At 41.6% G+C, this 25,181-nt stretch overlaps 1 protein-coding gene across 1 annotated transcript in view; it reads left to right on the plus strand.

The window, feature by feature from the left end:
• Positions 1-25,181, plus strand: part of Cpd (carboxypeptidase D) — a 74,083-nt gene that overhangs the window by 8,140 nt on the left and 40,762 nt on the right. The window contains exon 3 of the mRNA XM_021176197.3: positions 20,561-20,703. Within this exon, the coding sequence (XP_021031856.1) occupies positions 20,561-20,703 (143 nt within the window). The remainder of the gene's footprint in view (positions 1-20,560; positions 20,704-25,181) is intronic.

A 25,181-nucleotide genomic window follows, 5' to 3' on the forward strand; every position in this document is an offset into this window, starting at 1 on the left:
CTCCAGTGTTCTGAGTACTGAGATTACAGGGTTAAACCACAATGCTTGGCCAGTTTTCTAGGTATGAGACTACGACGTCAGTGATAGTAAGAACATTCACAGTGTTATATGTCCATTACTAACTGTCTATTTTCTGAATATTTATATCACCTCAGATACTCTGTAATGATTAGGTAATTCCTATTACTTTCCTTTCTCTAGTTACAGGAAACCGTTATTTTCTTTTTTCTGTGAATTTGTCTATTCTAGGTATTTCATATAATTAAAGTCATAAAATATTTGTACTTTTACATCTAGTGTGCTTCACTTACCATAATGTTCTCAGTGTTCATCCATTCTGTATCATGTACCGGAACATCATTCCTTTGTATAGCTAAATAATATTCTCTCTCTATAAAATACATACCACGTATGCACAGATATGTAATAGATTTTGTCTATCCATTCTCTGTTGATGGCACTGAGTCATTTCTACTTCACTGTGGAGTAGTGCTATAGTGAACACTGTTGTACAAGTAAGTGTCTGAGTCCTCACTCTCAGGCTAGGAGTCATAGAAGTGGGGCTAGAGAAATGGCTCATCAGGTAAGAGCACTTGCTGGTCTTCCTGAGATCCGATTCCTGTCTCCACATGACAGCTCACATCTATCCACAACTGTTTGTAACTCCAGTTCCAGGGGTTCTGTAGCCCTCTTCTGGCCTGCAGGTACAGCAGGTACTCATGGTGTACAAACATACATGCAGGCAAAACACCCATACTTATGAAAGGCAAATAATAAATTAAAAATCATGAAAGTAGCTACCATTTTAAAATTTCAGAATAATAAAGTACAATGTAGAAGTAGGTCTAGGAAGATGGCTCAGTAAGTAAGAGCACTTATTTTGAAAGCAAGAGGACTTGAGTTCAAATCCCCAGCACCCACATAATAGCCCTGTGTGGCATGTGTGCCTGTGACCTAGTCTTGTCAGATGGAAGTTCCTGGAAACTTAACTGAACAGGTAACCTCTTCAGGTTCAGGGAGACACCCACTGTGGAGCCCAAGAGAGGAAGATATTTGACATCTTCCTCTGGCCGCCTCAGGCATGCACCTGGGGGTGTACCTCTCTCTTCACACTTATAGAGGCATACATCACCTGCACACAAACAGTATGCAGAAAGAAGCTAGACAGGGTGCACACACGAATCCCCAGCATGCAGATGACTAAGATAGCAGGATCACAAGTCTGAGGCCAGCCTGAGCTACACAGCCTTTAAAAAGTCTTCAAAATGTAAGCAGAAGGAGGAGTTGAACTTATAGGAATGTCACAAGAATCCATGATGAGATGCTGAGGTGTTCTCTACTTATCTGCGGGCAATCTCATTATAGAACATCTTGTGACATATCTCTTAATTCACCTTTATTTATGCCACTGATGTTTTTGGTTTTTGCTGTTTGGTTTTTGAGACAGGGTCTTACCATATAAGTCTGTGTAGACTAGGCTGGTCTCTAATCCAGATTCTCCTGCCTCTGCCTCCCAAGTGCTGGAATCAAAGGCATGTGCTATCATGCCTAGCTAATAACTTTTTGATTTTTTTATGTCTAGCTGCGTGTACTGAAAAGGAGTCTTAAGTTAGAGGACTGAATACCTTCTAGAGTTTTCTGACCTCCTCTAGTTTCTATCCATAGTTTATGTGTTACAAACATCTACAAGTCTGAAATATTTAGCAGATAACCTCTTCCCTCGTTAAAGTTGGACATGGTTTGAAAAGCACTATATGGGAGTATACTTTAATGTGTAATCCTTACATTTCAGTCTTCAGAAATAAATTGATTAATTTTGTGAGCCAGTAGTTTTGTGAACTGGTCAAGTTATTGTATGAATTAGAGATATTAAGATAATGGGATGAATGATAATTTATTTTATCTTTTTGGTTTTAAAAAAACACCTTAAAAGGTTAAAAAATGATTCCTAATTGACAGTTGATTGAAGCATACACTAAAACACAGTCTGAAAAATAACTATGCGGTTTTTAGAGAAAAGAAGTATACTTTGCCTCACAGTCACAGATTCTCCCATTAAGCCGGTTATGAAGCCTTTCTGTTTCTCCCCACCTCTGAGGAAGCTAAGCTTTGGGGCTGCCATTGTTCATTGTTTGGGGAGCATCAACATCCCTCTTGTTTGAGCTGAGCGGTCAGATGCACTGTGTTGTTTCTACAGTTGCTAGCTTCTCTTCCTGCCACAGCAACTGCTTCCTAGAGAGAAAGCCGTGCTGGCTCCAGTAGCTTGCCCAGGATAAAATCATCTTGTTTCTGTCATGCAGCACCACAGGGAGATGTTGTAAAGACCTGTGACTGGGCCTATTTTCAAGGCCGGATGTCCTGGAATGGCGTTACTAATACTCTGTGCGATGTACTCATGAATTCCTGCTCAAAGCAGTGTACATGTCTAGAGCTGAAAATGAACATATTGATCTAGTTTGGTCCTTTTTGCTTTATAAAACTTCAAGGACTAAGAGACGGACGAACTCACACAATATAGCTATTCACTTAGTAAATGTTCCTGACTGCCTGCCACGTTCCATATTCTGCTTCAGGCAATAGGGACACAGTAAGAGCAGAGCAGAAACAGTTGCTACTTGCAAGGATCAGATAGCAGATAAGTAGTGTGGGAGTGGAGTGATGGGGCCGCCACTGCCTTCCCTATGCTTGCCAAGGCTGACATGCATGCTTAGCTGCCCATATGGAGTCCTGGCTTCTCTCAACATGCCTTTCAAACCCACAGATCCAGGTAGGGAATGGCTGTCCGAGTAGGCCTGTGAAAAGTCACTCACCTGCTAAAGCTGTGTGGTTGTGAGAGTCTAGCCAGGAGATTTTACCCAGCACAATGCTGAGTCCTCTGCCACTGGCATACCTTTCCCCCACTCTTTGTTTTGTTCTTGTCGTTTGACTGTGTATTGGTTTTTAAGTCAGAACTAGAGGCCGAGCCCATGATTTTGTGCATACTAGCAGCATTCTGCCGTTGAGCTACATCCCCAGCCCTCCTTTAACGTTTAAATTTCTTTTAAGATTTATTTTTATTTGATGTACGTGAATGTTTGGATGTATGTATACCATACACATGCCTGCTGCCTGAGGAGGCAAAGGAATGAGCTGGACCGCCTGGAGCTGGAGTTGTAAGCCACTGTGTGGGTGCTGGGAATTCATCCTGTACTCTCTGCAAGAGCAAGTGCTAACCACAGAGCCACCTCTCTAGCCTCTAAATTCTGTTTTGAGACAGGGTCTCACTACGTTGCCCAGGCTTGAATTGAGCTTGTTCCTTCTGTCTCAGCCACCTGAGGAGCCATCTTGAAAGTTTTTCAGACATAAAAATTAGCTGATGGCTTAATATGTATATTCCAAATCATATTTAATGAAACTGGGCTGTAGTTTGGGTCACTGTTTAAAGAGTTTCTGTCTTTAAGGCCTGGGGAGCTAGCACAAGCCCCTGAGTTTTATGTAAAAATGTCAGGTGTAGTGGTGTGTGTCTTATCCCAACACTGGGAAGGCAGAGGAGGAAGAGGAGGGTCCTTGGGGCTTGCTGGCCAACCATTCTAGCTTAGGTGAACGATAGACCAGTGAGAGACCTTTCTGGGAAGTGGACTGTGTTCTTGAGGATGAACTTGAGATTGTTCTCCGGCACACACACACACACACACACAAGAAAGAATCTATGTATACTTATATAGTTTAGGAAAGGCAAGAAACCCAAGACTGTAACTGAAATGATTTTACCAAAGTCACCATTCTGTGTAAAAGTTAGAAACCATCTAGGGCAGGGCATGGTTATCTTTTACCTCCCTGAAGACAGAGGCACAGAGGCTAAGAGCAAATTCTGTGTGTACATAGATAAGAGAGATTAGTTGATCTTCAACATGTTAATGAATTCTTTCACTCTAGATCCCTAAATATAAAATGAAGATAAACGGTGTGATCTCTTTCCCAGGATTATGAGGTTCAGCTGAGAACTGTTGTAAGCACTTAGCATCAGGCACTGTAACTACTTACCTCTGCAAGAGCTCCCACTTCACTAGGGCAGGATTTCCAGTTTATTTGGTATTCTATTTCCTTGACTTTGAATCATGTCTTGTAATAGAAGGTAAACAGTGCATCTTTTGTGAATACTTGAATAAACAAATTCTTGTTATTCATGTAAAAAGTGGTTTACATAGCTTACAATATTAGATACCTGAACTTTGGACTCAAAATTCCTAAAAATATTCTTCCTACGTTTATTCCTACTGTGATAAAATAAGTTCGTCTTATCGTAGGACGTGATGTTTTTTGTTTTTGTTTTGTTTGTTTTTTAATTTTACTATTATCCTATAATATGAAATGCCTTTACATTTTTAAAACTATGTGTAGACCTCTGTCTGTGCACATGAGTGCTGTTGTCTATGGAGGTGGGAAGAGAGCGTCTGATCCCTGTAACTGGTTGTAGTGAGCTGCCTGGCACAGGTGCTGGCACCTAACTGGCTCCTCTACAAAGACTAACATGCACTGTTTGCCTCTGAGTATCTCACCAGTCCCTTTTGGTTGCTTATATACATTTCATCAATGTGTATATATGTTAAAAACTTTTATTTTTTTAAACTTTATGAGACAATACCTAAATGTGGGGCCAGAGATGTAGCTCAGTGGTAGAGCACTTACCTAGCACACGGCAGGCCCTTGGTTGGTTTATCTTCCCATCACTGCAAGCACCTGATAACTAGCTTGCCATTGTAATATTTCCTTTATTTTAAAAGTGTGTCTAAACCCACTAACGTCTCCTACAACCCAGTAATGGGCACCACCTCCACCTTGGAACAGCTTTGCTTTTGATCACTGTTGCCATAGAACTGAATTGCTTTCATTTTTTTTCTAATAGGAACAAACATCTTACAATTTGCACATGATAACTCCTTTTTCTTTTGTCCTGGCTTGTTTATACACCTCAGTCATTTATGGTGAAGACTGAGCTACAACTTACCTCGGGTTGTCTTCCCTGTAATTTGAATGATTATTGAGACAGAAAATTACTCAGAAATATCGTCAGCACCAGCCAGCCTCGTGCTGTTCCCATGTCTGCACAGTGTTACTCGTTGAGACAGCTGCTGCAATGCTTTATAGTTATGGGGCTTTGCTCTGGATTTTAAGTTGTTGCTAATGTGGCACTGAGCCTTTTCGAACTGGCAATTATGATATTTTACCCCTTTCTTTGGAAGAAGGAAACAGTGTGTTGATTTATTGAGGCTTCTTCCCTCTGTTTTTAATCTTTCATCAGTTATGAAACGTGAGCAGATAGCACATCACATACCCAGAGCAGGTTTGTATAAGCGTGAACTCCTTTGATCATGTGGATATTCACATTCTTCCTCTAAATGGCCATTACTCCGAGCAGCACTAATGTGCTCTAAACACTGAAGTGTGCTGGCTTGAATGTTTCCTATGTCACTAAATAGGGCATATACCAGAAAGCTGGAATATAAAACAAAGAATTAAATATGCAATGCATAACTGGAAAGATAAACCACAGCATTTGCTATTAATAAAAGATGAGTCCTTAAGGATCATAAGAAGTTTAGTTTCTCTCAGTAGCTGTTCAGTCATGAAGACTAGTGGATCTGAACAGCAGAGACAAACCAGTCTGACCTGAAGAACAGTGCAGAGCAGTGCTCCATGTGTGCTTCTGACGTCTGTTTACTAATCCGAGGTATAGTTGTCAGGCTTAGGAAGTGTGTGTCAGGGTCTTACAAGTATTTAAAGCTATGCAGTAAAAACAAAACAACACATGGAGGAAATCTGAAAGGCTCTATGCCTGCCATGCCTGCTGGTCTCACATTTTATAGGATCAGGTCTGAGCTGCAATGGATGGAGTCTGATCCAACCTACTTATCGAGCCTTTTCCTCTGCCTCCCCTGTGCGCTGGACTCTTTGTCCTTTGCTGGCAAATACGGACCTTTACAGGTCACCGTGCCTCTAGAAAGCCTCCAAGTAACTCACTCTCCTGCCCTCACCACAGAACGTCCTCTTCTTTAACACCATGAATGTGATGCCCGCCCACTCGTGTTAGGCAGGGTGGCACTGCTCATTTCAGATCACCTTTAACTCTGTGTGGAAAGGAACAGAATCCTAGAAGAAGGGGATCTAGGGAGAGTTTTTATCGTTATCTGGAATGGGATCTCTTGATGATAAGGGCTTTATCCACAGGATTACATGGGAATGAAGGGGATATAAGAGGTATAAGGAATTGTTTCAGAAAATCAGGGAGCCTGTTTGGGTCTGAGCTAGGTCCTCTGCATATGTGTTATAGTTGTGTAGCTTGGTCTTCCTGTGGGACTTCTCACAGTGGGAGCAGGACTGTCTCTGACTCTGCTGCCTGCTTTTAGGATCCTTTTTCTCCTGCTGGGTTGCTTCATCCAGCCTTAATGTGAGGAGATATGTGTAGTCTTATTGCAACTTGATATGCCATGTTTGGTTGTCATCCCCAGAGGCCTGCCCTTTTCTGAAGGGACACAGAAGAGGTGTGGATTTGTGGGAGGGGTGGAGGGGGTGGGAAAGCTGTGAAGAGAGGAGGAAGGGAAACCGCAGTAAGTGTGTAATATAGAAGAGAAGAGTAACTAAAAAAAATAAATAAATAAAAAGTGTGCAAGATGAATCACAGGACTAGTGCTGGTGAAGGGTCAAGGAGAACCCTCAGAAGAGATCCACCCGAGCCTCACCTTGCTGTGGGAGAAGAGTAACAGCGAGGTACTACTTAATCTTCCCAAGTACCAAGGAGCTGTTAAGAAACAGCTTCTAAGTGCTGGAGAGATGGCTCAGTGGTTAAGAGCACTGACTGCTCTTCCAGAGGTCCTGAGTTCAATTCCCAGCAACCACATGGTGGCTCACAACCATCTGTAATGGGATCCGATGTCCTCTTCTGTTGTATGTACCTGAAGTTAGCTACAGTGTACTCATATGTATAAAATAAACAAATCTTTCAAAAAAAAAAAAAAAAGAAAGAGAAAAAGAAGAAAGAAACAGCTTCTAGAGCCTTGGCAGTATCAAAGTGAAAAGAGGCTGAGGGTTGTAAGACATGTGATGGGCATATGTCAGTCCACAGTTCTGAAGATTGAATCGATACAGTTTCCTGGCATAATTTAATTGCTTAGAGTCAAATTCCAACTAGAACATAGTCGAACAGATGGGTGATTTTTCGCCTCCAGAGTGAAAAATGTTTGTAGCAGGAGGTTTTCATGAAGGGATGCTGACAATTCAAGCACCAAGCGTCAACCTGTTCACGGTTCACAAGTAGGAATGATGGTGAAATTTGTGTTAGCAACTGCTTTCTGTCTCACCTCGTCCTGTACGTTAAAGACCTGGTGGAAGCTTTCTTCCTTTTTCTTTCTCCTCTTAAATCTGAGAGCTATTTAATGTAAAAGGGGAAAAAAAGGATATAAACCCATATTCAAACAGAACACTTGGCTGCTTCTTGAGTCATGCGTTTGCTTCCTTGAGCTGTGGTCCGCCCTAGTACAGAGCCTGGCCTTTAGGATCAGCACGCTTGTGTACTTTGTAATGTGATGATGGGCTCAGAGAGCCTTTTCAGCCTTCACCAAGGGAGAGCCACGTATGCTGGCCAGGATTCATCTCTCAGGTTCCAGAGCTCATGTCTGTGAGTTAGGTGCTTTCAGTCCATGACCCCTTTTCTGTGTAATTCAGATGATCAAGAACACTTTTATAAGGAAAAATACAATTCAGAGATGTGAGAGAGTATTGACCAAGTGGGAACCGAGACCAGGCAGGACTACATCTAGTTCTGTAGAATCATATCACTAGCAAATATGTATCTAGTGGGAGTGGTGAAGGAAATGGATGCTCACAGAAGTGACCCGAGTGCAAATAACAAGTTCTGGTAGGAATTAGGCAGCTTGAATTTAAAGTCTTAAAATTGTTTGTTTTTTTTTTTTTTTTTTTTTTTTTTTGCACAGTTGGGAGAGTCAGGCAAGTGTGTAAGTTCAAGGCCAGCCTAGTCTACAAAGTGACTCCTTCGGGACAGCCAGGACTACACAGAGAAAGCCTGCCTGCCTGAACCTGCATTTTTCACTTGTTTGGTTCAGTGTGCCTCCTTACCCTTTTTAATGAATGGTATATTTATTAACATTTAACTTGGAATGCAAACTTATCATTTATTATACATACAGAAATTGAAATTGTGAAATGTTCTTACTACCTTTAGAAACTCTGAGAAGTCTGCCCTCATCTGAAGTTAGGCTTTCCTACGCTTCAGTTACCAGTCATCAGTCATAGTCTGAAAGTCTTAAATGGAAAATTCCAGCCATAAGTGATTGATAAGCTTTAAATTATACACTGATCTGAGTGGCACAATGGAATCTTACATCATTCTGCCTGTATCCTGCCTGGGACATGACTCATTCCTTCAATGAGAATATCCACACTCTGTATACTCCCTGCCCAGTAGTGTCTGGTTTCCACTTGGTTTTTCAAATCTTGTGTGGTCCAATTCAAATAATGCTCACATCACCTCTGAATAAGAGAAATGAGTATATTCCAGAAAGACAGTAGCATATTCACGTGACTTTCAGTACAGTATATTGTTATACTTGCTTTATTTATCAGTTGCTGTTATTTTCTTACAGCATCTAACTTAAAAATTAAACAGGTACTTTAAGAGAGTAATCAGAACACAAATAAAATAAAACAAGTACAGTTTCTGGGATGCTAATTCAGCCTTGGAAGAGGGGAAGTTGTTGGGGTTTTTTAGTTGGCATTGGGCTTGGTTTTTGTTTGTTTGTTTGGCTGGCTGGCTGGTTGGTTGGTTGGTTTTTTGAGACAGGGTTTCTCTTTGTAGTCCTGGCTATCATGGAAGTCACTTTGTAGATGAGGCTTGTGTTGAACTTAGAGACTTGCCTGCCTCTCCAAGGGCCTAGCTTGATAGTTGCTGTTTTAACATGGAAGCTTCAGTCTAAGAGAGAGGAGTGAAGGGGTAGTAGTTTTCAATAAAAAATTGACTGTTTTGAAGTCTCCCCCCTCTTTAAAGCCAGATCTCTGGGCTTAAATCAGTAACAGGGGCCTGTTCTGTTACAGAGGTGAATTGAGTATCTTAAAGCAGATGAAGATGAGTTGGAAGACAAAGAGTAATGCCTATGAGTGGATCATTTGATCTGAGAACCTTTAGCTTACCCATAGCAATTAATACTGGCATTGATAACTTGTTGTAGCCCTGGACAGGTTCTAATAGTTGCTTTGGAGGCTAGAGAGATGGCTCAGAGATTAAGAGCACTGACTGATCTTTCTGAGGACCTGGGTTTGGTTCCCTTTGGTGACTCACAGTCATCTGTAACTCCAGTTCCAGGAGATCTGACCCCCTCTTCTCTATGTGGTACTGTACACTTAGGGTGCATAGACATACATAAAAGCAGAAGTATCCACAGGCATAAGCTTTTAAAATAAAAGAAAAATAAGATTCTAAAAATCAAACTTCTATGCCATTTTCATTTATTTGAATATGTTTAAAGTAACGTTGAAGTTTTATTTAACATTTTGTTATGCAGGATATTATTTTGCTTACAACTGCTCAAATTTAAGATTAAAACATTTGGATACCAACTCAATATTTGTGAGGTAAGTTGGGAGGATCACTCAGCAGCATAGTGCTTGCCTAGTTTCTTTAAGGCCCTGCTTGGGTTTGATACTCAGCACCACAGATATCAATAATTTGTGAGCTGTTGCATATTTTTTCAATTTAGTGTGCATAAGGTGAAGATCATTGGCTTGGATGGCCCCCTAGGAGACTAAGCATCCATAGAGGCTTGCTTACTACCACTATTAATAAGACAAATGGCAGATGCTTTCTACTGTTCTTAAGATGTTTTTAAGGTATGCCTATAGCTGAATATTTTACTCCCCAAATTAAAATTGTCTTTGCCCGTATTCAGATGTTATTGTGAAATCTGACATTCTTCTTTATGTTGAATCAAATTATATATTAGCCTTTAAAAAAAATAGGTAAATGTCTTGACTGAGTTTGGCAGTGGCTGCTGGTGGTAGCATCATATCTGTTTACGGATCAGTGTTTGCTTCCTGTTACAGTGCAGGCTCACTTTGTGCGGATAGGTCTTGTGTTGATGAAAAAAAAAATCAAACCAACAGATCCAAACCAACTGCTTATATTTCCTTATACTTACAAGGTCTTTGACATTTAGTATTGGAAAAAAAATGTTAAATTTAACACAGAAGTCAACTGATGTGTATTTGTGGCAGCTCACAAAAAAATTCTTAAATTATTCATAAGTCAGATAGTATCTCCATTTGTTTCCAGGTTTTTAGGTAATTTTAGAAGAAATTTCTAAATTATGAATTGAAACTGATGACTAAAGACTTTTGATTTTCTAAAGGTAGGATAGCTTTTTTGTTGATTGTTCCTGTGAAATAAGTTTGTTTTCTGTTCTTCTGAGTCACGAGAAAGCTGTAGATTAAGGGGGTAATGCAATACATGAATTCCTTCTGAAGGCAGCCGTAGTAAAGCAAGTGTACGTTCCTCTTACGGGGTTTTATCAAGGAAAGTACTTTGTTAGATCACTTCCCCCGTGGCCAGAGAACACACAAAGCAGGATTTCCCTCCTTTAAACCTGTTTGTTTCATGACCCGGTGTGTGTGTCTGATGAATGTTTGTATGTGTCTGGAAAGCATGTGTACTCTGCTGCCGATGGGTGGGGACAGTAGACACAGCCTTAGACCTAGTCAGCTGCTCTTGTGCGTCCAACTCCACCAGCAAGAATGACGCTGCAACAGGATCCTTCTGCACACGTTTATTGGGAGAGCTTGATTGTAGAGGCGAAGAGATCCCGAGCCCAGAACTGGTGCTGCTTATATAGGCCTAGGAGAGGCGTGTCTCACACCCGGATTGGTTATGCACTATGCCTCATTTGCATGTTCCTCATCTGATTGGTTACTCTCTCTCAGTATCTCACAGTAAGTACCTCATTAACATACCTCATTTGCATGTCTCACATCTGATTGGTTATTCTCTCAGTACCTCATTATCATACCTCATTTGCATGTCTCACATCTGATTGGTTATTCTCTCAGTACTTTGCAGAGCCTCATTATCACACCGGGGGCCAGGCAGTGTTTTGGCGAAAAAACTTTGCTGCATAAGTACACATTGGTTGTTTGCCCAAACTTATGCGTGGTGGCCAGCAGTAGCCTGCGCCACTCTGCAACGGCACATGTGGCTTCCCACAAGCTGCCCCTGCCCCTTCGTTCTGATGATTACTGAAGAATGCTGAGGTAGATGTGTGGATCTGTCTTCCTAGTGCTATCAGTTGTCTCCTATATTTTGCAGTCCTGTTTTAGATACTCACACTTAGGGTAGATTGCCTTAGTGGAGTTGACCCTTTATCATATCTTTGTATTCCTCTGGAAAGTACTACATCTGATGTCATGGCTTTTCTCACTCTGTGTTCTTTCTCCCCTGTCTCCCTCTCCTCCTCCCCCCCCCCCTTCTTTCTCCTCTCCTTGTGTTCATGCTTGTGGAGCTAGGAATTCACCCCCAGACCTTGCACACACTAGGCAAGCTCTCTCCAGTGACCTAATGTCCCAAGCCCTTCGTCAGCCTTTACATATGTTCATGTAGCATCTGGTTTTCCAGGCCTTTTTGGGGCCCTTCTTACTTTTAACGTATCTGTACCACTACATGAGGTGACCTGATCTCCGGCACTGAGTGGTAATTCCTTTAGACAATTTCTTTTAGTCATCTACTCTATAACCCAGGTTGTAGTTGCCAGCTGTTGCTGATGTTTTGTTCTGTTTGGTTTGTAACATTTTCATTAAATATATAATCACTGGTAGGTAGGTTTGGGTTTTAAAAACAATTTTAATTAGTTCTCTTATATCTCTGGTTTTGGGAGCTTGTGGGTGAAGTTATATTTTGAGATAAGCTGTTGTGTGTAGCACAGACTGGCTTTAAATTTATGATCATAAAGGCTTCTTTCTCAGCCTTCTGATTGATGAGAAAGTAAACTAGTGTGTGTGTGTGTGTGTGTGTGTGTGTGTGTGTGTGTATGTGTGTCTACTAGGGGCTGTACATCCTGGCACGTGTTCTACTACTGAGCGACTGTCCTTGCCCTTGATTTTTAAAGACAAGGTCTTACTGTATGGCCCTGGCTAGCCTCAAATCTGAAACCCTTCTGCCTCTGCCTTCTGAGTGCTTGGTTACAGACAGCATGTGCCACCCCAGCAGGCTAAAAATAGTTTATACACTTCCCAGACAGTTACATCTGCTGCTTTTCTTTTGTCCTTTATTGCTGGGCATTATATCTTTTACCTGAGGAAATTTCTATGTTAGTTTATGTTAAGGTCAGTCAGCTTTCAGTAGATTCTCTGGTTTTCTCTTATTGGATGTCTGTTTTGTCTCTCTTCCTGCAGAATATTTTTTATTGGTTGTAAAACCTCGGAATATTGGCTGAAAGGAGGTGTTGGTGTTCCCAGGTTATGGGCTGTGAGGTGTTGTCCATGCTTTGTCTTGCTAACCCCTTTAAAATACTTGCCTAGAGCCTCCTGAGCGACTGTTTGTACTGAGGAGCTGTAGAAGTAGGCATTTGAAAGGTCTTTCCTGTGCACTCCAGAGCTCTCCCTGCATTGTTGCTCTCTGTCTGCTTTCAGGGAGCTTTTAATTTGTTTTTGGTTTTTAGAAATTTAGGAATAGATTTTATTTTTTGACCATTGCCAAAGTTGTGAAGTATTTGCCACAGTGTGGTGGCTCCTTTTACCTGATGCTCCTGCAACAACAGTGCTTAATTAAACCCTTAACATTGTCCATAAAACTCCCTCCCTCCTTCCTTCACTCCTTTCTTTCCTCCTGCTTTTCCTTGTTTAAATCCTGTTTTTTTATGGTACATTTTGTGTGTGCTTGTCCTAGCAGGAAATGACCTAGTTAGGTTTAACTATGAGTTCAGACTCGCCTTAGGTGGGGTGTGATTCTTATCAGTTCAGTTCACATGGTTGTGGTGCTCTTGATGCCTGTCCTCTGTATGTCTCAAGTCAGTCTTGGACCTCTTCGGTACTTCAGTTTTCAGTGGTTTGAGCGTGCTGTCTCAGGGCAGATGCGCACTCCTGGAGTAGTGTAGTAGTGTAGTTCAGGAGCCAGGACTTGATAGATAAGCTATTGAGACCCTTGTGAACATCTCACATTCGCAACATTTCCAAGTCCCTGGCTTCACAGCTTTTCCAATATAGTGATAAATATATTCATGAAAGATGTCCCTTCTTAGGAAGGGATATGCATTGTGGAATATTAATTATATTACAAATTAAAACCACAGTGAGATACCACTGCACATCTCTTAGACTGCCAAGACATTTACAATCGGCCAGTCACTTAAGAACTTACCTAGGTAATGCATAGCTGCTCAATGACCACCGTTGCTGGTAAGATTGTGAAATTGGTATAACCACTTTAGAAATCAGACTTTTGCCAGGCAGTGGTGGAGCATGCCTTTAATCCCAGCACTTGGGAGGCAGAGGCAGGTGAGCTTCTGAGTTCGAGGCCATCCTGATCTACAGACAGGACAGTCTTGAAAAACCAAAAAAAGAAAAAAGAAAAAAAGAAAAAAAAAGAAAAGAAATCATACTTTTTACAAAGTTAAACATAAACTTGTTCATGCCATTTGAAGGTATTTACTCAGAAAGCATGAAAATACTCCACTATAAGATCTATGTATACCTTTTAAAAAAATAATTGCATATATACACAAAACCAAAATTGGAATATCCATCACATGGAGACTGGATAGGCACATTGTACTCTAGCTGTACAATTATAACTTTTATGCTAGTATTTCTAAAGATATTTTATAGGTTTTAGGTAGCTAAATCTGTTGTTCTCTAATGATTTCACATTTTGATAACAAAATAAGAAAGGTGTTCTGAGAACATAGACTTATTCATATTGGTTTATAGTTTTGTTTATGATTTAACTTTTACATTAAATTTTATATAGATGAAGGAATTTATTTGATATGCCATATGGTAAAGCTTTTATGCCTTCTGGATAAATATCTTCAAATATATGAGAAAGAACACATGACTTACTTCTTTCTGAGATTGTGTGACCTCACTTAACATTATATTTAATATTTATAAATTAAATTGGGAAAATGTTATATCTTTATGTTTCCCACAGTAAGTTTTATGATAATGATATATGTCATACATTTTATTACATTTAATCCTACAACTTTTATTGTTAACCTTTTTGTGTCACAATTTCTGATTATGGTGGAGATGCTTTTTATTTCTGCCTTTTTTGGTATGATGTTGGTGTCTGAACCCAGGGCCTATGCTGCTTGTGCTTCCTACACTGAGTGTCTTCACCAACCCCCAAGTAGCATTGTTGTTTGATAGGGTCTCACCCGGTAGACCAGGCTGGCCTGGGATACAGAGATTCATCTGCCTTTCTGCCTCCTGAGGGCTGGGATTAAAGATGTGTTCCATCACACTCAGCCCCAAAATACTATTTTTAAGTTGTCTTTTTTATTTCCAATGTCATTTTATATGGTTTTCTGTTTAACTTAAATATAAGTTGTCAAAGGAAACTTGAGACATACATGTCAAGGTTTTGACAGTCTGTATGTCACTAGGCTCTGCACTGTGAAGCTAATACTAATGGGACTAGAGACTACTAAGATGTACTTTGAAATCTTTTTTTTTTTAAATGATTTTGCTTATCATTTTATGTGTATGCATAGTTTACCTGCATGGATGTACTTCCCTGTGTGTGCAGTGCCTGTGGAGGCCAGAAGAGGGTGTCAGATCTTTGGAACTGGAGTTATAACTCAGTGAGCTGGGAACTGAACCTAGGTTCACTGAAGAGCAATTCGTGCTCCCTGTAACCACTGAGTCATCTCTGTAACTCCCCCTCAACCCCAGATCTTTTAACAACCTTATTGTTAAAAGACTTCTGAGCTCTCCTGCTCACTACCATGAGGGTATACTTGTGCCAATGATTAGAACTGGCTACTTGTAGACCAATAAAAGTTACATCTGAAAACCAGATTAGGTAACACTCTATAATGTTACATAAACTTGATCCTTCTGCTTTCTTTAGTTAATATTTCCTAAATTGCTACTGAAATAAAAATAAACAACAGATAAAAGAATGCTAGAACCCAAGTTTGGTTCTTTTACAGTGCTGTTATTATATTGTTATGGTCTGTTTCACCACCTCTGGCATGACTAAAGTGTGAGTTGGCCATATTTATAATAAAGTGGTTATTAAATTTCACTTGTGCAAAAAAGATGAATTCATATTAATATTGCTGTCACATTGCTTTTTTTTTCATGTGTTCTCTGTTTTGCTTCTTCAACAAGGCTAAACTTTGGCTAGTCATATTTTTTAATTTATATTTTTATAATAATCTTAGTTCAATTTCCTATACACAGTGGCCATTGTGTTGTTATCAGTAATGCTAAATGAAAGAAGCCAGTCATAAAGAAGTAGAACTCAGGAGGAAACTGAAATTGAAGAGAAGAAAAGAGAGAGCTGTTCACGGGGCACAGGGTTTCAGTTTTGCAAGATGAAATTCTAGAGATCTGTCACACAACATCATGAATGTAGTTGTTATTCTGTGATGGACTGCTATTACAAGGGCAAGTGACTTATTTACCTCATGTTTTTGGAGACTCCAATGGATAATCTTAATTATCACTGTGCTTTAACTGAGAAATATCTAGGGGATTTGGAAAGCATTCTTTTGGGTGTGTCTGGAAGGCGCTTCCAGGAATGATTAGATTAGGAGGGCTCCAACCTAATGCATAGAGTTATAATTTGATGGCATTATTAGAAAGTGGTAAGAAATTGGAGGTAGGACCTGTCGTAGGAGGAGATCATTGAAGTAATGCCTTTCAGGACTGTATCTTACCTGAGTATCCTCTTGTGTTCCCTGTTCTTGCTTTCTGATGACGGTGAGGCAAAGAACCTCCTGAGCTGCCATTCCCACCACCCTGATGTTCTGTCCAAGCTCCTGAGTCCACATGGCCTTGAACTGAGTGAACTTGAAACTATGAGGCCAAATGCATGGCTCTTCTCTAGACTGTTCACTCAGACATTGTGGTCACAGTTTTGAAGATGTAGCTAACAGGCAGAATGTTCCAATTGGGCAGGTCTATCAGTAGCCTCTGGTGAGGGGCCTCTAGACTGGACAGTGATAAGACAGAAAAATAAAGAGAATCAGCTACATGCAAGGTGATGGTGGGCCTGCTTTGTAAAGACTCTTTCTGAGAATTAACTGGGATTTTATCAGAACTGTTTTAATCCCTCCCAAGGGCAGCACCCCAGGGACCTTATTACTTTTTGTTAGATTTTACTTCTTGAAAGCTCAGTCACCTATAATCTCACCACACTGTGGACTAAGCTTCCAGGACATGAGCCATTGTGGGACAAAACACATCCAAACTATGACAGCAAATAACATTATTGTAATATGTAATTAAATATGATTATGGCACCAAATTTTATCTTATAAATATATTATTAACAGAATTAGACTAAAGTGATAACTTTTCAGTAGTCTTGTTTGTACTTAAAATAAATTTACAAACTTGCTATCCCCAGTCCCAAAGCCCTATATGATCCTGCATTGCTAAGATCACTCAACCTCTTTTTGAACCATTTCTCTGAACCACAGAGGCTATCTTCCCAGTTCCCTAACTTGACAAGTCTTGCCCTCTACCCAGAATGCTCTTCTCTGTAGCATTTACCCAGCTGTTTCTGTCTTGTTTTTCATATTTTGGCTCAGTAGTATGCATTAGTTTTCTTGTTGATGTGACAAAGGACCCAACAGAAGCATCTTAAAGGAAGAAGGATTTACTTAGACTTCATCTCCAAGGGGATGTAATGTATGATGGCAGCGAAGGCATGGTGTGGGGGAGTGAGGTATAGTCACGCTGTCTGCACTTAGGAAACAGAGAAAGGGGGGCGCTGGTGCTGCTCATTCTCAGCGCGGGGCTTCTGTCTTCAGTTAACATCCTTGGAAACCCCCACAGCCGTGCCCATGACTGCAGCGTGCTTCTAAACAGAGTCTAGTTAACAAGGAAGATTTGCTGCCATGAAGCCCCTCGTCACAGAGCTGTTTTCCTGATCACCCAGCATCCACTGTTAACAGCCTCTAGATGTCACATGGCTCTGTGCAACACTGCTCACTAGCTGATACTTTCTGGATTTGCCCAAGACGTACGTGATCTTGATGTAGAATTTGTCTCTTCATAACTTTATCCCCTGCACCTAGAACAGTGCCTGCTGTGAATGAATTATCTTCCTAGTCTTAAATGGCCTCATTCCAAATGATTTAAAATTTAATTTTAGGATGTCTTCTTGGATATTTCTATCTAACTGTTGTGCACATGCCTCAGACTCAGACTTAGCCTGCTCTGAACCTAGGCTGTCACACCCCTCTGCCTGCTGTGCCAAGCATCTTCTGTCTGTGGTTGAGCTGTCAGGTCTGCGGTCCTTTCTAGTTCTTTCCTCTCCCTGACCTCCCAGCAGTCAGCAGATCCTGTCAGGGTTTCCCTCTCCTCCTCCCTCCCATCTCATCACCACCACCCTTAAGCCAAAGTCTGTTTTACTTGAATCATTGTTAAAGGTGCCAAACTAGGCTGTGTGTCTTCCCCATTCTCCTCTCTTGCTGCTGCTCCTCTTTCTCATTCGCTGTTCCTCTTTTCTGGACCAGAAGACCTTCCAGTCCTGATGCCACTTTCCTGTTCAGAACAGCAAAACACAGTCTTTTCATGCAGCCTCCTCTATTCCCCAGCCTCTTTTAGACTCGGCTCCCTCACCAGGCTGACCTCTCAGTAGATTCACATGTGTTCATCCTGTAGCTTGCATCACTACTGCTCAAACAGCATATGTTGGACCCTGCCCAGCACTTGTAAAATTCCATTTCCATTCTTCTGACTCCTCAAGACCCCTTTTCTGGCCCAGAGTTACCCACCTTTCTTCAGTACCTTACTGGAAAAACTGCAGCAATAAAACACCTCCCAAGAAACCTTTCTAACCCTAACCCGCCCCTCAGCCCTAAAATTGAAACTATTAGCATAGGCCTATAATATCGCCATTGCTGGTTTTTAAAAATGATCTCAAAGTATACATAATACACAACCATTTTAATAATTACCAGGGCTACACAGAGAAACCCTGTCTCGAAAAAACCAAAAAAAAAAAAAAATAATAATTGTAAGTGTCCAGTTCCTTGGCATTAATGTATTTACATTGTGTGTAGCCTTCATGTCACCTGCATACCATGCTTGTATTTCTTTTTTAAATTCATTTATATTTCATGTGTATTGCATGTATGTCTGTGTGAGGGTGTTGTATTAAAGACAGTTGTGAACTGCTATGTGGGTGCTGGGATTTGAACCTGGGTCCTCTCAAGGAGCAGCCAGTGCTCTTAACCTCAGAGCCCTCTCTCCATCTCTATATTCTTTTTACTGCTATAGCTGTTTGTCACCTCTAGATCGTAAACAAACCTCTGCTAGAGATGCAACTGGACAGTAGTGGACTTGTCTCTACATCTCCCAAGAGGTCCCAGGCTCGTCTCCCAGCACCTCAACATAATTTAAAAAGAAAATAAATATGAAACTCAATGCTTTTATGCTAACCTTAAAAATAATTTTAATAACTTGTCCTTGTTTACAAGCATTTGGTTAGCATGGATGGACATAAGTTTATTAGGCTTGTTTACTGTGTTGTCAGCATCATGTCTCTTGTGCTGAGCGTGGTACTGGCCTTTCCATGATGTTGCTAAGCTCTGTTCTTTGCTGGAGTTGTGAAGTGAGCTATGTGACACTGACTTCTCTGTAGACAGATCTCAGAATGTTTCTCTCTCCCAAGTGTTGCCTTTCTTGTATCGTCAAACTACCACACATTCTTGAACACCATGGTGTCTGAGGGTTCCAAGTCCTTTGTGATCCTAATGCTCACATTTGCAAATAAAGAAATAAAGGCCATGTTAATAATACCTAAAATTACAACAAAACAAAACAAACAAAGCCCAAGATTCTCAGTCTGTAAAGAGAAGAGCTATCACTCAAGGATCAAGGATACCTCTTAGTGCTGAGTCTATAAAAGGGATTGTGTATTTCTCTTCTGAGTGCTGAAGGATCTTGCATTTATCATTTAAGATGTACCAAGAATTAGAGAAAGATAACTCTCAAAATGCACATTTGTATCTTCTGTTGCCAGGGGTGGAGGAGACAGCTGAGAGAGGATGCCTGTTGGGCGAGGGACAGTTATCCTAGGAGGATTTTGATGAGTTCTAGGTATAAAACAAACAAGCCCCCCAAAATGAACAAATAAAAACCCTCAGCAAACCTGAGCTCTGGGGTGTCTTTCAGGGATGTTGGAAATGACTAAGGTCAGAGCCCATTTCACAGGCAAAAGGCGGTGGGAGGCTTCTGGTTCTCTGTATGTTTAGGTGCCCACGCTCTAGGAGCAAGGTGAGCTCATAGAGAATTTATGCCCCCTCCTCCACTCTTCATTCTTCCTCCTAAAAGAAGATGGGAGAAAAACCAAGCAGCAGGAATGATGAGGTAAAACTCTCGTGCAAGTGAATGTGTGGGCTTGTGTAGGCGTAATGTGAGAACGATGGTCAACTGTGAGCACTAATCTTCCAGTTCTCTCCCCTTTATTCACATTTCAGGAGTCCATTCTCTTATCGTTTCCTGAGTGATGTAGCTGTGCCACCCTAGATGGCCTCTTTGTCTCTTGCTACCTTCTTGATAACACACACTGCTCAGTGCCAAAGCCTTTTGTGATCCTACATTGCTCCCATCACTCAACCTCGTTTCGAAGCACTTCTGTTCCGTCAGTTAGTATAAAGCCACAGTGGGCATCTCCCCACTTCCCTCACTATAACTAGAGTAGTGCCTGCTCACTAGTACCCTTGCCTGACCTCTCACATATGTAAAATGGGCACAGTAGCAATAACTACCTCATACAATTCATTTCATTCTGGAAATACTGCAAACATATAAAACAGAACTGGTCTGAAATTATAAGCAGCTACAACTGTTATTAGTTGATTTAATCATACTTTTTAAAAAAAAAGATTTATTTATTATTTATTATATCTTAAGTACACTGTAGCTGACTTCAGACGCACCAGAAGAGGGCATCGGATCCCATTACAGGTGGTTGTGAGCCACCATGTGGTTGCTGGGATTTGAACTCAGGACCTTCGGAAGAGCAGTCAGTGCTCTTAACCACTGAGCCATTGCTCCAGCCCCCTTAATCATACTTTTTATAGCTGCTCATCCTACCAGTTAAATGTATTTCTCATATATATATGTATGTATGTACACACACACACACACACACGAGTTCCCAGTGTGTATAAACCTTCCTTTTTAGTTTATATAATTGAAGAGCCTTCTTCAATTTCATACAACTTAATGGAAACATAATATATACATGGAAAAAGTTTGATGATTTAATTTCACCAGTCTTTTCGGGAGTGGAATTCTTTTCTTCTGTAAATAAACTTGTCTTCCTGTCACTCCGCAGGTGGTATGCAAGATTACAATTATGTATGGGCCAACTGTTTTGAGATCACATTAGAATTGTCTTGCTGCAAGTACCCACCTGCTTCTCAGCTTCGACAAGAATGGGAGAATAATCGTGAGTCTTTGATCACATTGATTGAAAAGGTAAAAGTTGCTGGCGTGAAGACTGGAATTTAGAAATAATGGGTTAAATAAGGAAGAAACAGTCCAAATAGCATGTTCTTTGTCTCATGTGCCTTAAGGTTGTAGATACTCTCTAGAAATTCTTAGTTTATGATCGACTAGAGTGCATCAAGCTCCACCTCTTCTACCCCAGCCCTGGTCCTAGCTCCTTGCTCCGTGGGACCTCCTTTGACAATCTTAGAACACTTTTACAAATAGAAATAATTGGCCAAATTTTTAGTGGGGGGTTGTGGTATAGTTCAGTAGTAGAAGGAGTGTTTGGCATAAATGAAGCCCTGCATTCAATTCCTGGCAACAAGAAAACCCTATAAATTGGTACTGTTGAAAGACTCCAAAACTCCCAAAGGGAGGCACTTACTCAAGCCTCGGGTCAGCCGCGCACCCAAGAAGACACTGAGACCGGTCTTAAGATGTATAGAGAGTAAGATTTAATACAGCAACAGCAACGACAAGAAAGCATACAAAAAGCACATATACCAGATATCTGGGGTCGGATCTCATGCAGCCTGCAAGGTGCAGAGGAGATTCGGCAATTAGCTCAAACTTTTCACAAGCTTTTATAGGAAATAGCCAGGTAAAAAGTACAAGTTTTACGTCACCAAGGTGTTCTGCCAAGGGGCTTTACATAACCAAGGGGTCGTGTCCTATATTTTGGCAATGTACTCGATCTATTGGAACATTCTGGGACAGTACCAGGAGGCCCCTATCTCAAAAATGTTCTTGGCATAGTCTTCAGTTGGGAGGGGTAGGACTAGGTTTTTTCCAGGAGACCCCTTATCTAAAAAATGTTCCTGGAGCAGTTTCCAATTGGGAGGGGGTACCTTGGGGTAAAAAGTTCAGGAGTGCTCCGGGAACTATCTCTGGATGGGAGGGGTAAGAGAACTCTGAGCTGAAGAGTTCATGGAGAGTTCAGGTGTCCAGTAATTTAACTCTTTCATTCCCCCCTTCTTTTAGGGACAAGCTCTAATCTTAGAGCTGGGTACCGGCTTCCTGAAGGACCCGATATTGTTGCCTTAATACCATAACTTGCACTGTATTTATTCTTTCTCTGACAAAAGCCACTAACTTATTAAGAATGCAGGGGCCGAGAGTGAGCAAAAGCATAAGTATAATTAAGGGTCCTGCTATGGAGGAGAGGAGAGTGGTAAGCCAAGGGGACTTATTAAACCAGCTTTCGAACCATCCTTGTTGGCTTTCTCTCTCTCTTTTACGCATATCTAGGCGTTCTCTAAGTCTGGCCATAGAGTCTTTGATTACTCCTGAATGATCAACATAAAAACAACATTCTTCTTTTAGGGCAGCACAAAGTCCTCCTTCTTTAAGGAACAATAAGTCTAATCCCCTCCTATTTTGCAGCACTACTTCAGACAGGGAAGTTAAAGATTCTTCTAATTTAGTTATAGACTGTTCTATAGTTCTAATATCAATGTCCATAGCTGTACGTAATTCTTCATAGTATTGGGGGGTCTGAATTAAGGCAGCGGTCCCTGTACCTACTCCTGCTGCTACTCCCAATCCCAGAAGTACTGCCAGGGTTAAGGTAATGGGCTCTCTTCTCCAACGGACCCGATGATCAAACTTATCTAAAAAGGAGCTATCATCATGATACAGGAGTCTAGGAATAAGCTGAACTAAAATGCAGAAGTCTTTGGAACTATTAAAAACAGATAGAGATACACAAGGAGTGAGACCGGTATTGCAAGCCCATACTGTGTCTATGGGAGGCACCAGATACTGACCACTTTTGCTAGGCTGGATGTTCTGGGTCTGATTACAAAGGTGCCGTTTATCCTGAGGTGCCTGGCCTAAACAGAGTCCACTTCCTGAAACTGCTTCCAGAGTCAGCTTTCTGTTTTCTCCCCAAAGGCATTGAGAATGATCTGAAGTAGTATTATAAGTCCTGATCTGAGCAATTCCTTCATAATAAGGGGGCCTAGAGTCATAGCATAACCAACATGATTGAGTCATATTAGGATTAGTCCTATTCAACACCAAAAAAGCTCCTTGAACTAGACTGACCAGACGGCTTTTTGTATCTAGGGGCGGTGGGGAAACTAAGGTCGATAGGGAAGGTCTCACTGTTAGCCTGATTGTAAAAATGAACCCAGGGTCTCTCGGTGGACTGGATACACGCCAACCCCACTTATTTCCTTTAAGCCAACTTAAACGATTTTGTTTTCCTTTTTCAGTGAATTTTATAAGTAGGGGGTTGCAGTATTTACCTTTGCATGGTCCTGGGGGGCTGTTTTCAGTAGCACACCCATAAGCTCCTATGGCGGCCTCATTTGGATGGAGGTCGCCATAGTTTGGATATTTATGGGGATCTCTTTCTCCTTGATATGGCTTATCATAACCACTACCTCGTTTTACCGTGATTAGATCCCAGTCAGAGGAAGGCTTCCAGTAGGCATCCCCTGTCGTTTCACATGTCCATTTGCCACAGAAATAATCTGATGCCCCCCCACATTTTTGTTGAAGCTCTTTGTTTTGACCCTGACCAGGGCAAACATAAAACTGTGCAGCTCTAAGATTAGCTCGGTAGAACTGCCCTGAACACCCATACATGTTCCCTATTCCACCTGAAACACACCGCTGTTCAGGGGGTGGGTTACTAAGATCAGTATGGTCAGGGAGGTCCCAATTGGGAGATCCTGCTACTAACTTACAAATGTCAGGTGTGAGATCAGGCCACCAAGTCCAAGGGGGATGTGCTGCAGTGATTGCCCATACAATGTTTCCCTCCCCATTAAGCACTTCCCATGACTGTTGAATCGGGGCAAGAGGGTTGTCGTTCCCTAGGCTTAGGGTGGCCCCCACGACACAAGCGAAGTTTAAGAGGATTGTCAGTAGTTGCCACCGTCCAGTTGTCTTCATGGTTGCCTCTACCCTGGCTAGGAGCCTTCTTGACGTGGGAGGCGTGGAGTTGTTAACAGTATCAGATATGGTCCTTTCCACCGAGGCTCAAGAGTGCCGGTGCGATGTCATCTGACAAGGACCGAACTGCTGTAGTCTCAGGTGCATGAGCTTCTTTGATCTGGTCCCAGATCTGTGTTCTGACAACCTCCAAGGCCTTTAAATGGGTAAACAGAGCAGAGGGTGAGAAAGAGTCAACACAGGGATCCAATATCCTGCTAGACTCAGTCAAAGAAGTAAAACGTCCAGGTGTGTTTCGGACTCTGAGAAGCACAAAGGGAAGGAGGGTCACCCAGTCTTTACCGCCAGTCTCAATAACTAATTTAGTTAGGGTCTGGGCATGACGCAGGTGCACGTAGATCAGATCTCTGGCTGGAACTGGTGAGATGTCCTTGGGATATCCAGCTCGTTCACTGTAACCAGTTGTGACCAGACTTTTTTCTGTATCACCTGCAAGCCCTTTTAACTTAGCATACAGAGCATTATTAACAACATAGGTTTAAACACATCATTTGAGACTATGATGGGCATAGGAGTTTCATAAAGGATCTTAAACAGAGTAAAACTGAATCAAGAGATAGGACATAGGGAAGGAACACCAAGTCCATGCCAGTCTCCACGATTAATTTTGTCAAGGTCCGTCTTAGAGTTTTAAACTAATTTTTATCTATCCTGAGCTCTGAGGTCTATACACACAATGTAATTTTTATTTGACCTCTAAATGCTTGGCCACACCCTGACTTACCTGGGCAACTATTGCTTTTGGCACTCTGAACCTTGGAAAAAAATTTTCTTTAATAGTCTTCTTGATGACTATGTGAGCAGTATCATTTATCCATATTGAGAACGTCTTTTTCTGCAGATGTCAACAGCTTTCTTTGTCTGCATATTGTTCCATACAGTGGCAAAAGCATACCCGCTGTCAGTGTCATTTATAAAGCTTGTATCAAAACCACAAGTTCAGCTTTTTGGGCTGAAGTCTCTTTAGGGAAGCTGCTGGCCTAGATCACCTGCTTTTTGTCCACTGCTGCACTGCTGTCCCCGCCTTCCGCTTACCTTTAACCATGAGGCTACTGCCATCCGTGTAGGGTAAAAGGCTTAATCAGATCTGGCAAAGCCAGAGCGGGGGCTGCAAGCAAGGCTGCCTTTATGCTGTCAAAGGCTTTTTGGTGTTCCTCAGTCCAGGTGAATGGGACTTTTTCTTTAGTCCAGAATCTGCAAAAGCCCACCGTTCCCAGAAACTCACGTGGCGCGGGGTGGTGGGGGTTGGGATCAGCATCACAGCCTTTTCCTTGGCTTCGGTGAGCCACCGCTTTCCGTCGTCGGCACCTCGGTACGACATAGCTGAGCTTTCTTAGCCGATACCCGATATCCCAACTCACCCAGTTCATTCAGGAGCTTCTAGGAGGGCCAGAATTTTTTCTTTGTCTTTGATGTCTCTGCCTTCAGCCAACCGCAGGGCTTGGGTTAGCGCCAGGAGTTCAGCCTTCTGAGCCAAAGTTCCTTCGATGAGTAGGTGAAGACTC

This window comes from Mus caroli, unplaced genomic scaffold (assembly GCF_978045245.1).
Source record: "Mus caroli unplaced genomic scaffold, Mus_caroli_1 scaffold_13, whole genome shotgun sequence".
In the NCBI taxonomy this organism is placed as follows: domain Eukaryota; kingdom Metazoa; phylum Chordata; class Mammalia; order Rodentia; family Muridae; genus Mus; species Mus caroli.